General features: G+C 41.4%; 1 protein-coding gene across 1 annotated transcript in view; it reads left to right on the top strand.

The window, feature by feature from the left end:
* LOC116375209 (VPS10 domain-containing receptor SorCS3-like) overlaps positions 1-14,700 on the top strand; it is a 218,950-nt gene that overhangs the window by 190,892 nt on the left and 13,358 nt on the right. Inside the window, exons 16-22 of the mRNA XM_031831344.1 lie at positions 2,350-2,483; positions 5,479-5,592; positions 6,428-6,599; positions 9,558-9,744; positions 12,117-12,250; positions 12,936-13,059; positions 13,469-13,581. Coding sequence (XP_031687204.1) covers positions 2,350-2,483; positions 5,479-5,592; positions 6,428-6,599; positions 9,558-9,744; positions 12,117-12,250; positions 12,936-13,059; positions 13,469-13,581 — 978 coding nt within the window. The remainder of the gene's footprint in view (positions 1-2,349; positions 2,484-5,478; positions 5,593-6,427; positions 6,600-9,557; positions 9,745-12,116; positions 12,251-12,935; positions 13,060-13,468; positions 13,582-14,700) is intronic.

Genomic DNA, 14,700 nt, shown 5'->3' with positions numbered 1-14,700 from the left:
GTGTCGATAATCCAGAGTAGAGGCCAAGGTACAGAACGGCAGGCAGGCTCAGGGTCAGAGACAGGCAGAGGTTGATAATCCAGAGTAGAGGCCAAGGTACAGGACGGCAGGCAGGCTCAGGGTCAGAGACAGACAGTGGTCAGGCGGGCGGGTACAGGGTCAGGACAGACAAAGGTCAAAAACCAGGAGGATGAGAAAAAGAGAGACTAGGGAATAACAGGAGCTGAGACAAAATGCTGGTAGGCTTGAACAAAGAAGATGAACTGGCACACAGACAGAAAACATAGGTATAAATAACCAGAGAATAACTGGGGAAGGTGGGCGACACCTGGAGGGGGTGGAGACGAGCACAAGGACAGGTGAAACAGATCAGGGCGTGACAGATATTGTTGCTGCAAAATAGATTTGTGTAGACTGTGATTAGGGCATGGGAGTATAAGAGCATCTGCTGGGCTAAATTAACAAACTAGGCATGCATACTGTAGCTCACCTCATGATCCTCAAACCACAGACTAGTCAAACTACTCGTGTTTCTATTTAATTCGACATTATTTATTTTAATTCATTTTATACAGCGTAAATCAAAATGTACTATATAGGCATGTTGGTGAAGTGCTGTTGTTGATGTGTTGTTAAAATGCTCTGCACCTGCCAGCCTGTAGCGTGTCACAAATGTTTCTCAATTGATTCCTTAAATGGCAGGCCTGGAAATAATAATAATATAACAATAATACATTATTGTTCCTTTTTAGGCTGCCTGGCTTGCTGCTGACTGATTTTAGAGTTAGTATGTTGTAGCCTGTTGGAATGTAGAACGTCAATTGATAGACAGAATTACACATTACTTCCCAAAGAAAGTACTTTTTTTTGTCTCCACGGTTGTAGAAGGTAGCAGGCTCTACATGTCATAGAGACAAACCAAAGATATCCCATATGCATCAGTCTCTTCTTTCCCCAGCATTTTACAGCTTGTTTCTAGCATAAAGAATTGCGGATTAAAGTGTCCTGACAGTATCACTTTATATAATCAGGTCCATACACTTTTATTTCCAAAGTAACAAGCTAACAAGGTGTTAGGCCTATGCTTTTAGCCATTTTCTTTCATTAACAAACGCAACAATACCCTCAAATACCTCCTGAATTCGAGCCCTGGTTTTAATTTAACATACCAAGCTCTCCACTGACACTGAGATATTTAAAGAGTGTAATGGTGACTGAAGGAAATGGCTGACAAAGTCTATGGAAGGTAGACTATAATTTCATCTGTCAAACAGGTAGGTCTACCTCTTATTTCTTGAATAGGAAGAAATAGGCTCCAACACAAAACCCTCTTGTTGTTAAAATCCTAAAGTCAAATTAAACTGCTGCTGCTTCATAGTAATGTAAATTACGTAAATGACTTGAATATGGCTTATTGTGAGGTCAATAACTCTGATAAATAGCTTCATTATGGGCAACAAAACATATGTTTTTTTTATTAAAATCAAATCTATCAGTAGCAAGTTCACCTCGGGTCTTCCTTTTCATCTTCGTTCTCTCCCTCTCAAACTGAACAGGTCATCAGTAGACCTAGTCTGCACGCACATATATATACTCTTTTGGGGAAAAAAAATTGAATAAGTCTTTGACTCGCCTCCTGAAGTGCCACCTTACACAGCACAGTCATTTGTTAGGCAGCACAAAAGTGTTTACATCAGCAAGAGCAGGGCTAGCCGGGGCTCATGATTGGGAACGCCTATCCATTGCAGTGTGTAATGCAGTTTAACCTAGTTTTTTATACACCATTGCAGCAGCCAAAAACTCAGGAGGGAAGTACATTTTCTAAGAAATATAACTTTGCCCTGTGCTTCTCCTAGCATACTCTTCATATAGCCCAGGCTTATAGCATATAGTATAGTCTGTGGATAATTTTATTGAGACCACAGTAGTGGTACTTGATATTGCTCGCCTAGCAGAGAATCAGGGATGAAGGGCATCAGTGGGCACACATTGAGATAGTATAATAAGCAACTAATTCTCAAAACCTGAGCAATTTGACATTTAATCAATTACAAATTACCTGACCCTCCCCTGGCCAAAATAATAAAAAAAACATAAGAAACCCTCCCCCTGACTGATATTAAAAAATGACCCTCCCCCATGACCCTCCCCCATTTTCCTCCAGGTACCAATGTTTTTACAAGGTAGATGCAGTGTACTTACAGTGTTTGCGTAGTTCCAATAAGCTCAAGAGGTTAACATAAGAATGGTTTGACTTGCTGTTCTATGCAAATTTGACATTTGAAAATGATATACTGTAATCCCATGTGCGTTCACTATATGGATTAATATCCTGTATGTGTTTCACAGGGCGAGCCATGTGTGATGGGCCAGAAACAGATCTATATGAAACGCAGACCAGGAAACTATTGCATGCTGGGAAAAGACTACGCCAAAGTCCTCTCTGCTGAGTCGTGTATCTGTCGGGCCCACGACTTTGAATGGTAATTATAGTATACTAGTATAATAACTCACAATTGAAGTAAAATAGAAGACATGAAAACATATCCTTTTATCTCAAATCTAAACATGAGTAGATCAAGAGAAGTTTCATTGTCCATAAAAGAGAGATACATGTTGTATGTTGTCCCATTTAAGTCATTTTTGGATTTATTACACTATTTCAGGATCCCATTAATTTGGTTCATTTTCTGTGTCAGTGCTCCAATTATCAGATATTTTGGGGAATAATTTGCTCCTAACGTCTGTCTCTCTGGCTGAGCTCGTTTTGCTATGTTTATAATAAAGTAGAGAAGATGAAGGGTGTTAAATAGGACTGTAGGTTGCTGTTGTTTTTTCGTCTTCTAAAGGCGGGGAAGAGAAAAGCAAAGATACATTTGTATATAAATGCCAGCGGTGAATCCATTCATCTCCAGGGATAGTTGTTTTTAATTATTTTGGGAATGCAATTATTATATGATACAGTTCACAAACGTCCTGACCATGTGGCATGTCTCTCTCTCTCTCTCTCTCTCTCTCTCTCTCTCTCTCTCTCTCTCTCTCTCTCTCTCTCTCTCTCTCTCTCTCTCTCTCTCTCTCTCTCTCTCTCTCTACAGCTGGTCACAGAGACAGTGAAATGCTAAAATTTAAAAACAATCTCTTTAATTAAGAAACGTCAACGTTCAGAGTGAACAACAATAAAACTTTTAATTGACTTTGAAGTGTACACAAAGTCAAGGTCTGAAATGTTTACTGATTCCGTAAAGCATAACAGGGTGACACTGCACTGGCGTGTTGGGCTGTGAACAAAAGGTCCAGGGGTTGATTCCAAAGTGGGACAATGACGAGACTGAAATCAGAGGTTATAAACTGAGCAAAAATATGCAACAATTTCAAATCATTTACTGAGTTGTAGTTCAAATGAGGAAATCAGTCAATTGAAATAAATTCATTAGGCCAGAATCTATAGATTTCACATGAAGCATCTGTTGGTCAGATAACTTAAAATAAATTGCCCTCACAGTGGACCTCAGGATCTCGTCACGGTATTTCTGTGCATTCAAATTGCCATCGATAAAATTCACTTGTGTTTGTTGCCTGTAGCTTATGCCTACCCATACCATAACAGTCCAGCTACCATGGGGGCGCAATGTTTACAACGTTGGCAGCAAAAACTCTTGCCCAGACAATGACATACATGTGGTCTGTGGTTGTGAGGCCAGTTGGACATACTGACAAATTCTCTAAAACTACGTTGGAGGTGGCTTATGCTAGAGCAACAAATATTAAATTCTCTGACAAAAGATCTGGTGGACTTTCCTGCAGTCAGCATGCCAATTGCACAATATCTCAAAACTTGAGACATCTGTGGCATTGTGTTGTGTGACAAAACTGCACATTTTAGTGTCCTTTTATTGTCTACATCACAAGGTGCACCTGTGTAATTATCATGCTGTTAATCAGTTTCTTGATATGCCACACTTGTCAAGTGGATGGATTATCTTGGCAGGAGAAATTCTCACTAACAGCGAAATAGTATTGTTGTACCTATGGAAAATTTCTGGGGATCCTTTATTTCAGCTCATGAAACATTGGACCTACACTTAATGTGTTGTATTTGTATTTTGTTCAGGGTAGATACATAGATATAACACTTGATATGTTATATTAATAATAAGTGAGGAGAGATTAGTATTAATATGTAACCAAAACACGCTGGGAGTCTCCACAACTATAATGTACTAAACTGGACACCGTACTTTTCTGTGACTTACTGGAAAGAAATTTGATCTTTGCATTACCAAGGCTGTGATTCAGTGGTGCGTTAATGTCCTTAACTGGACACTGTACCCTCATTGGACTCACTTGGTCCCTTATAACTATTATCCCGACCAACCATAACACCATAACTTCACTTGACAGCCTGTCAATAAATTGGGGGAGGTTCCTAATCACACTGAGGCCAGACCAGGCCATAGGGAGTCCTAGACGGACCTCAGGCTTTGTTGCATCCTATTAGTTCTGGCTAGGTAATTAATTGATAAATCAATGACAGCGTCATTATTAGAATGGGCACTTGCCTAACCTGCTTTGCCCGATGTAAATCACTTTGTGATTGGGAGGTAGCTAACATCAGCCGTTGGAAGTCAGCCAACCCTGACCTGGCTGGCTGTGTTGACATGGAATCCCCCAGGGCTCAGTCTTCCTACCTCTGCTGATCTGGAGCTTTTGTCAACCGCAGCCCAATCAATATATAATAATTATGGGATGCAATGCAAAAAATATCTATTATATGTATCGTGCTGAGGGGATAGGAAAAATTAGCTGTAACATAACACAGTAATACTGTATGTCCTTTGGATCAAAATGAAATCAAATTGTATTTATCACTTGCTTCGTAAACAGCAGGTGTAGGTAGACTAACAGTGAAGTGCTTACTTTACGGGCCCTTTCCAACAATGCAGAGAGAAAAAAATAGAAAAAGAATAATAAATACACAATGAGTAATGATAACTTGGCTATATATACGGGGTACCAGTACCAAGTTGATGTGCAGATGTATGAGGTAATTTAGGTAGATATGTACATAAATGAAAAGCCAACTGACATTTATTCCTGAGGTGCTGATCTGTTGCACCCTCTACAACCACTGTGATTATTATTAGATGACCCTGCTGTTCATCTATGAACATTTGAACATCTTGGCCATGTTCTGTTATAATCTCCACCCGGCACAGCCAGAAGAGGACTGGCCACCCCTCATAGCCTGGTTCCTCTCTAGGTTTCTTCCTAGGTTTCAGCCTTTCTAGGGAGTTTTTCCTAGCCACCGTGCTTCTGCACCTGCATTGCTTACTGTTTGGGGTTTTAGGATGGGTTTCTGTACAGCACATTACGACATCAGCTGATGTAAAAAGGGCTTTATAAATACATTTGATTGATATACAGTAGGTAGAGGTACCGTGTTGATGTTGATCACATTCTGTATGTGATTTGTTCTAGTGATTATGGCTATGAACGGCGTAGAGAAGGGAACTGTCTACCAGCCTTCTGGTTCAACCCAGCTGTCATATCAAGGAGCTGCAGCCAAGGACAGAATTACCTCAACAGCACAGGGTGAGTTGCACATAAGGACACTATTTTGTAGCATTTCTATGTTGTCTTTTCTAAGTGAAGGCAAACCTGCTGTATATTTCTGCTCAATGAAAGGTCAAATATTTTACCTTGAATGTTTTCCATTTCATTTTGTAAAACATTATGATGGTTATAATATGATCCATGTTAAAGCCTGAATAGGTATCTCACATTTGAAAAGAGATGTACAAAAACACATTAAAGCTTACAGTGGCTACAGTATCTCTTTGTATAGGTTGGCCAATGCTTATCATCTTCCCATCTTCCCACTGTAATGAAACACTGTCAGGGTGTCACACCCTCTGGCACGGCTCCTAGTGTGAATAGTGATATTGGCTATTTAGACCTGAGTCATTCACCAGACAGTAGATCTATACTGCGTGAGATGGTGCACTTCTGAGAGCTACAAAGCACTTTCAGGAATCCTAGGACACAGATTAGGACGTCTCAGGATGGCTAAGGTCTGAGGAGAACGGTACATCCTTCATTCATGCATTCGCTTCCCCAAGGTTAAAAGTCAAGTTTTGTCTTGGAGTTAGTAAGCATGTTCGAGTTTTGTCAGTGGGAAATTAATATTTTAATTAGGGATCACTAAGCATTTTTAAGATTAGTCAAAGAATAGCAAGTCTTGTTTACTAGCTCGGTCACTTCCGCAATCACTTTGAGGTTAAAAATACATTTTTTGCAATTTCTTGTCAAGCATCATTGATGAACATGACCAATGCCTTAGCCTTGTTAACTAGTAGTGTCATGAAGCCATAACCTCAGTAAACCATACTAAACATGTACTAAATCATTCAAATGGTATCTTCTTAAGGTACCGAAAAGTGGTGTCCAACAACTGCATCAAGGGAGTCAAGGACATGTACACACCCAGGAAGCAGATGTGTCCCAACAGGGCTCCAAAAGGCCTTTCTCTCTCCACCAGAGAGGGCAAGCTTACCACTGACCTGCACACCAACGTCACCTTCCTGGTGCATCTGGATGAGGTAGGACTGGGCCAAAAGCCAAAATGGCCTCCTTTTTGTATATCATTCTTATGGGCCTGTAGGAGCCCAAATTGATGCCTTTTTATGCATCACTGTTATGAGTTGCATTGATTTTCACTTTAAGCCATGAAATGAAAAATCTGTGTTTTGTATTGCTATGCATGGTTGTAAAAGTAGTCCTAGCATGTGGTGCACAACTCACTCACTCTAGGCCTGTTACTGAGTGAAATATGGATTTTTCTCCAGACATATGCCTACAATTATTTCCCTGTTATATTATCCCATACACACCAACTGCTGAAAGTGTAATAGTAACTTGCAACACAACATCACCCACACACAGCTACAGGACCCAAGCCACGAGCTGAGAGACAGAGTAAGAGCTAAAGACCTTAGAGAGAGATGCACCCCTGGAGACCCTGTTATAGAGTGATAAACTCAGAGTAGCCTCCTTCTAGGGCCAGGGCCTTGCCTCGCTCCCCTCACTCCCTAGACACTGTTCAACCACCTCACATTAAATTCAGGTGGAATATGTGCAGTAGTGCACTGCTCGGTGCGGCGGTGCTTTCCCCCTGCACTGCAGCTAAGAAGTAAGTGTCTCTCCCACAAGGTCTCCCCCGGGCCCAGCTGTCATATTACAGTGTGATGAGTTGAGGAAATTATCATTTATTTATTTAGTTAAGAGTGTCACGGCCATCGTTAGGAAATGACCAAGGTACAGCGTGGTAAGCGTACATATCTTTTCATTTTATATAATGACGCCAACAAAACAAGAAATAAAGAAACCACCGTAAAGCTTAACAGGGCTTTAGAGCCCCTAACAAAGATAACTAGCCACAAAGACAGGTGGGAAAAGGAGCTGCCTAAGTATGGTTCCAAATCAGAGACAACGATAGACAGCTGTCCCTGATTGAGAACCATACCCGACCAAAACAAAGAAATACAAAACATAGAAAATAGAACATAGAATGCCCACCCCACATCACACCCTGACCTAACCAAATAGAGAAATAAAACAGCTCTCTAAGGTCAGGGTGTGACAAAGAGAGGCCTCCTATTATAAGAGAGACATATGCCATGTGGTCAAAAAGTTTATGAAATGTATTTTATAAAAATTTCAGTCCCAAAATAATTAAAAACAACTATCCCAGGTCTTATGCAGTAGGAAAATCCTTCGCTCCTGTTGAATTCAGACTTTAATTTATTTTCATGAAGCCCAAGATGGTAGAATTTCTTGGGGAGAGCAAATGGGCCTAAATATTTAATTTGTGGTACTGCTGGGTAGTAAACATGGCGGTTCAGAAAAATAAAAATTAAGGAGGGAGGTGGAAGAAAGTTTGATGTTTTGAGAGAGGGATGAGATCTGTAGTGTCACACGTCAAGGTTTCATTATCCCAAAGTGACCTTATAGCATGTCATGTGTACACCAACCAGATATACTCAACATTAGCATGTCATGTTTACACCAAACATATTTACCCAACATTAGCTACATTATAGCATGTAATATGTACACCAACCAGAACCAATGGAATAGTCCCAAAGGAGCAAATCCATCCATCTAGCTCTCCAGGCAGGCTCAATCAAACGCTCAAAGCATTTTATAGAAAGCGAAAACTATTTGAACCCAGGTATGACACACCATCAGCATGACAGCACTGATATCACACCGTTTATACCATCCTTTGTGTGTTGACATTCACCTGAACAAGACTCCTTTACACAGTCCTGCTGTGTTTGGACCTGAACTAACAAAACCCATTATTGTCAACCAGTACTGCTGTCCAGACCATGACGCTTACTCTATTATGCATTTTGGATTTGGAGGCCCTCTGAGTCACACATGGAGCCATGGACACAAAGCTTGACATTTAGCCAGTAGGCCAGCATCAGTCTCATGCAGATTTGCTAGCGATCCCAGGACACCTCGATAGAGAACTAGAAGTGTCCAGAGAAAGTGAACAGAGGACACCAACAGAATCCTGAATGACATCGGCGCCACTACAGTTCCACACAATAGCTGCCACTGTTATCCCTTTTCTTCCATTCTATTCTGCCTTTCTTTCTTTGGCTTATCCATAGTTTATCATTTTCAGTGTACAATGGCGTGAAATATACCCCCAGAAGCCTTCTCCTGTTTTCATACTCTGCTGTGCTTGAAAATAAATAAAACGGATAGTGAATAAGGAGAGAGAGAGAAACATACACACCTCATTTTAGGAAACAGGCAAACACACTGCTCTCACAGTGGGGCAGAATATGATGCAACCCCAATGTTGGGCTTGTGCTGACTGCGAATGTAGCCCAGCAGTCTGTTGACTAGTGTACCTGCCACCCTACTGTCTCTTGATTACTACACTGTTTCGACCTCCCTGTGGTTCTCTCTCCATCACACACACACTCACCACAGGGACTCATTTCAGACTGAGGATGCACACTGATGTAGAGGTGTCACAACACAATCTGTTGGACTTCTGACAGAAACAGACAATGATGTCCTGCCTGGGTCCATCAATGCTTACTGAATGGTACTCTGGATTTGAGTCATTGTATTGAACCCCATTTTTATAAACATTTATTTAACTAGGCAAGTCAGTTAAGAAAAAAAATCGTATTTATAATGACGGCCTACCAGGGAACAGTGGTTTAACTGCCTTATTCAGGGCCAGAATGACATAATTTTACTTTGTCAGCTCTGGATTCGATCCAGCAAACTTTTGGTTACTGGCCCAACACTCTAACAACCTGCCGCCACAAAACAATGACATGTATTTAAGTCTAGAATAAACAAAAGTACAACTATCTAGCTGGGCTCTGAAATAGAATGGAATTGTTACATATATATTTTTTATAATGACGAACTATATCTTTATTTTTTTATTTTTGTCTTTATTTCTGTCTTTTATTTCTGTCTTTCTTCATCTGTAGTCCTCACTTGAGACTTTACTTGTTTTCCAGGGGGACTCAATGAGAACCAACATCCAACTGGATTTCGGGGATGGCACGGCAGTCTCCTACTCCAACCTGAGCTGGATCGAAGAGGGTATCAGACATGTTTACAAGACGGCTGGGATATTCCGTGTCTCAGCCTTGGCGGAAAACACCCTGGGATTTGATACTACCACGTTGTACCTTCATGTTACGTGTACGTCACCTCTATACATTCATCTATTTTGTCAGGAATATTCAATTCCCGCCATCTAGGAATGAAGTACTTCTGGTTTTAGTTTGTACTGTACCTGGTAGATAATTGGTCAGTTACTGTGACGTCGGCCATTGATTGGCCAGAGTGGTCGCTCACCTGGTGACCCAGGTCTGAATCAGTCCCTGATTGGAGGGAAAGAATGGAAAACAACAGTGCCGTAGTTCTCAATAATCATAATTGAATATCTCTGCCTCATATTTCTCTGTAAATAACCACCTTACTAAATATACAGCAGTGTACAATGGAGCCAGTTAAAGGCAAAGAATGCTTTCAACATAGTACAGCACTTTGATGCCCTCTCTCTTTTCATCTTGTAATGAACAAGTCAGCCAAATGTCAAGTAAATAATAGCGACAAATATAACATGCTTATGTCTAAAAGGCTTCAAGAATTATCCAGCTCTTTGAGGTGCAGTGTTTGAATTGCCCCCTCGGCTCTTGATTTGAAAAGCGAGGCTATCGTCAATTAGTGAAGGTGACATTTAAATGTTGTCTCTGGTCGCCACTTCACTTTCAATCAGTGTACTTTGATATTATTGATGTCATTGATTCTGCTGGTGTTTTTTCCTGGTTTGGTACAAATTATTTTACTTTTTTTGTACTTTTACCCTTTTTTCTCCCCAATTTCATGATATCCAATTGGTAGTTACAGTCTTGTCTCATCGCTGCAACTCCCATACGGACTCGGGAGAGGTGAAGGTGGTGAGCCATGCGTTCTTCGAAATATGACCCTGCCAAGCCGCACTGCTTCTTGACACACTTCTCACTTAACCTGGAAGCCAACCGCACCACTGTGTCGGAGGAAGAAAACACCTGTCGATTGCAGTCAGATTGCAGACACCCGGTCTGCCACAAGGAGTCTCTAGAGACCGATGGGACAAGGTTATCCTTGTCAGCCAAACCTTCCCCTAACCCGAACAACTCTGTGCCAATTGTGCGGCACCTCATGGTCTCCCTGACCCGGCCGGCTGTGATAAAGTCTGGATCGAATCCGGGTCTGTAGTGACGCATCAAGCACTGTGATGCAGTGCCTTAGACCACTCGGGAGGCTGTTTGGCACATTTTGAGGGAATTTACAGGGGAGAGAGTGTGCAGATAATGCTTTTAGCAATGTGCCAATCACGATGCCACCACATATTTCAAATTGGAATATTTGTAACACTAGACACAGTTTAGGGAGCCTGACCAAATGACTCACATCACACACACAACACACACACACATGCACATCCGCAAAGACACAAACTTAAAAGGGGGAGACACACAGATACGCACACTTTCTCTCTCTGTCACACACATCACACACACACACACACACACACACACACACACACACACACACACACACACACACACACACACACACACACACACACACACACACACACAAACATACACAGACACTAACACACACACATACATACACTGCATGCGTTTGAAAGCTAGGATAAAGATTAGTCTCAGTTAAAGAGGATAAGAGTTAACAGAAGCCCAGGCGGAGACAGTACACACCAGAACGCCAAGTCACAACACTGTCAGCCGGAGTTTTACTGTTAAAATACCTTGTTATATCTCTCTCCTACAGGAACCTTCACCACTTAGATCACGATAATGCCACGTACACCCACGTCAACTCCCATTACGGTCTCAGCATGTCAGACAACAGTATTACTCACAAGGTATCACGTCAAAAACATGATAACGTCAACGTGTTTTAAGTCGAGAATAAATCTTGTTCTTCAACTAAATTCCATCAAAACTATAGAACATTATGATAGTTAATGACATTTGTTGAGGAAGATTTCATTCACATTCCCTTTTCAGCTAAAGTAGTCTTATTGAAAAGAAGATCCCACACATTACCCCAGTGATAATGATAAGTGATACTGGAAAGCGCGGTGTGGGAGATCTTATTTTCTCTAATTCTTCATTTCAGAAGGCTTCTATTTCTTTTTTTCCCACACAGCTGTAAAAAATGATCTTCGGATGTGCCAGTGCTTTTCATATATTAACACAAAAAATGATCTAAAAATAATATTTTGATGTGCGAGTGATTTTCATATTGTGTAGTTAGGCAGTCTCAATCAATGTCCATGTAATTACAATCATATATGGAGTCTGAATCATCCAATACTGAGTCTGAATCATCCAATACTGAGTCTGAATCATCCAATACTGAGTCTGAATCATTCAATACAGAGTCTGAATCATCCACTTCTGAGTCTGTATTATCCAATACTGACTCTGTATTATCCAGTACTGAGTCTGAATCATCCCATACTGAATATGAATCATCCTCTGTGTTTGTATCAGGTCCTGTGGAACATGTCCAGTTGCTGGCTCCATTTGTGGCCATCAAGAACAAGGAAGTAAACCTAACAGCAGTGGTCTGGCCCATCCACTCCAGGACCGTCACCTACTTCTGGTGGCTGGGGAACAACACTGAGGTAAATTAGACTTAAAACACTTGGTCTACAGGGAAGAGGGCCTATAACCTGAGCCCTGTGGGACTCCAGTGTTGTGTATAGTATTCAGTATATGTGGGTTACCTGCTCTACAACATTAGTAGAGGTAAACTGACACTATTCAAAAGGGGTCTTACCCTATAATGCCATATAGTGTACATGTACTGCAGTGGTGGCTGGTGTAACTGTAACTAAATCAGAGGACAGGCTTATTGTAATGGCTGGAACAGAATAAATGGAACAGCATCTAACACTTCAAAGACATGGTTTCCATTCCAGTTCCATTCCACTTCAGCCATTATTATGAGCTGTCCTCCCTTCAGTAGCCTCCACTGATGTATATATGGGTTATACATGATGTCTATGGTATTACACACATTGACCACTTCTATTACTGAAGATGACAGTGATAGAGGCGGAGCAGTCTCTGATCTTATTAGTTTGTCATGACCTTAGCTGCATTGGTTCTAGGTCTTATGTGGAGGATGTTTTTTGTAGGGTTTTACTCAAGTCAGAAGCTCCAACTACTCTTAGTGAGAAGTTCAAGGAGAAGTTGTTATCATCTGAAATGGGTTTGTTTCATGTTCCGGGGATTTAGGTAAATGTTTTAGGTGAAGTGTGATCAGAGTGTGATCATCCATTTTGTCCATGTTCCTTCTTCCTCCAGCCGGTGATCAGCTTAGATGGGAGCATCTCGTATACCTTCACCAGCGAGGGAATGAACACTGCTACGGTCCAAGTGTCTTCAGCCAACGCCATACTGCAAGACACTAAGACGATAGCAGTCCAAGGTAAGGATCAGTACTCTCTCTCTCTCTCTGATCACCTTATTCAAATGAATAAGCTTGATGTAATGCCAATTAGCACATCTAGCAGGCATCTGAGTTGATATGCAACGTTTGAGGATACTTTACATTTTGATATGTCAGGATATCCGAAAGGGGACATTTCCCCAATTATCTAAGAAATCACTTGTGCAAGCAATCAACTCCTCTTGTCAAAACATGAGCACATGCATACTGTACACCAACATCTCTGTCAGCTTTCCCACCCATCAGAATGCAGTTAGAGGAGGGACACAACCAGAACGAAGGACAGTGGGGAATGGACAGGATACCTTAAGAATAATGCACCGAGATCAGGAGCTGAATTAACGGTCTGTTTCTGTTTCTCCCCTGGGTCTCTCTCTCTTTCTGACAGAGTTCTTCAAATCTCTGCTTTTATCTTTCTCCCCTAATCTGGACGAGTACAACCCTGACGTCCCCGAGTGGAGACAGGATGTGGGGAGAGTCATTAAGAAGGCTCTGCTCCAAGTAAGTGTCTCTTCCTATCCTCTCAGACGCTTTGGCATTCACCCTCGGGCTGTCCTATGATTCGTTATCACACAGGTGCGAGAGTCTCGGCTTCTTCTTCCCCCCTCGAGGCAGCTTTATTAGCACAAACAGAAGTTGGAGCAATGAAATGCATTCTTCGGGAATTAGCCTGGAATGAAGGAGATCTAGGCATTGGATGTGTATAGTATCTGTGGAGGAGAGCTAGCGCTGATATGTCATATTTAAGTGTGTTGTTCTTCCACTTTGTGTGTTGGTTTAGGCCTTTAGTGTGAGAATTGTGGTCTCTCTGTGTTTTCACCAACTCCACAGTTGATTTGACATGAGAGGCGCCTCAGGCGAGTTAGTCTGAGAGCCAGTGGAGGGAGCTACTGTGATGGAGGACAGGGTGAAGCTTTGTGAGGGATAAAGTGCACCTTATCACCTAGCATTCTGGGAGCCACATACTATGTTCATGGCAGTATAGTATAGCACCAGCCAATTGAATTGTGTTAAACTGAGGGGCTCACTCAGTTAAAGTTATATATCTAGCTTGGGCTATTAATTGCTAGCCTCAATAGGGGGTTACAGCACCACTTTTCATACAGAAGGTTTTGTTATACAACCTTTGAGGACCAACATACATTATACGGTATCTATTGAGTTTATGAACACTAACTAGTCCATGTGTCATGTGCTCCTCCATGTACAGTTTAATCCTCATTTCATCTCTTTCACCCTTTCTCTAAAAGAAAATCATATTAAGGCCTATTCGTCCATGTACTTTTAGCGTTGACATAGGGTTCATAGCCGAGATATTGTGCAGAAATCGTCATACAAAGTGTTATTAGAATTTTTTCCTTCATTTATTTTTTTGAATTTTCTGCGGTTCACGTTCAGTTCACCCTCAAAATGAATCATATTCTGTTGTGTCAAGGTAAACAACTCCCCACAACGAGGAAAAGGAGAAGGTTCAGCAAAATTGCAATTAAAGTCCGGGTCCATTAAACTGCAGTGTTGCCGTATTACAGTACAGCTCTATGGCTGACAATAGTGAGAGTCAGGCAGGGATGCACTGTTGCTCCTCAGCTGATTCCAACCCAATGCCTAATAGAGGTTTGA

Source organism: Oncorhynchus kisutch, linkage group LG1 (genome assembly GCF_002021735.2).
Source record: "Oncorhynchus kisutch isolate 150728-3 linkage group LG1, Okis_V2, whole genome shotgun sequence".
In the NCBI taxonomy this organism is placed as follows: domain Eukaryota; kingdom Metazoa; phylum Chordata; class Actinopteri; order Salmoniformes; family Salmonidae; genus Oncorhynchus; species Oncorhynchus kisutch.
Note: the sequence above shows the minus strand (reverse complement) of the source record. Positions and strands in the feature narration are given on the sequence as shown.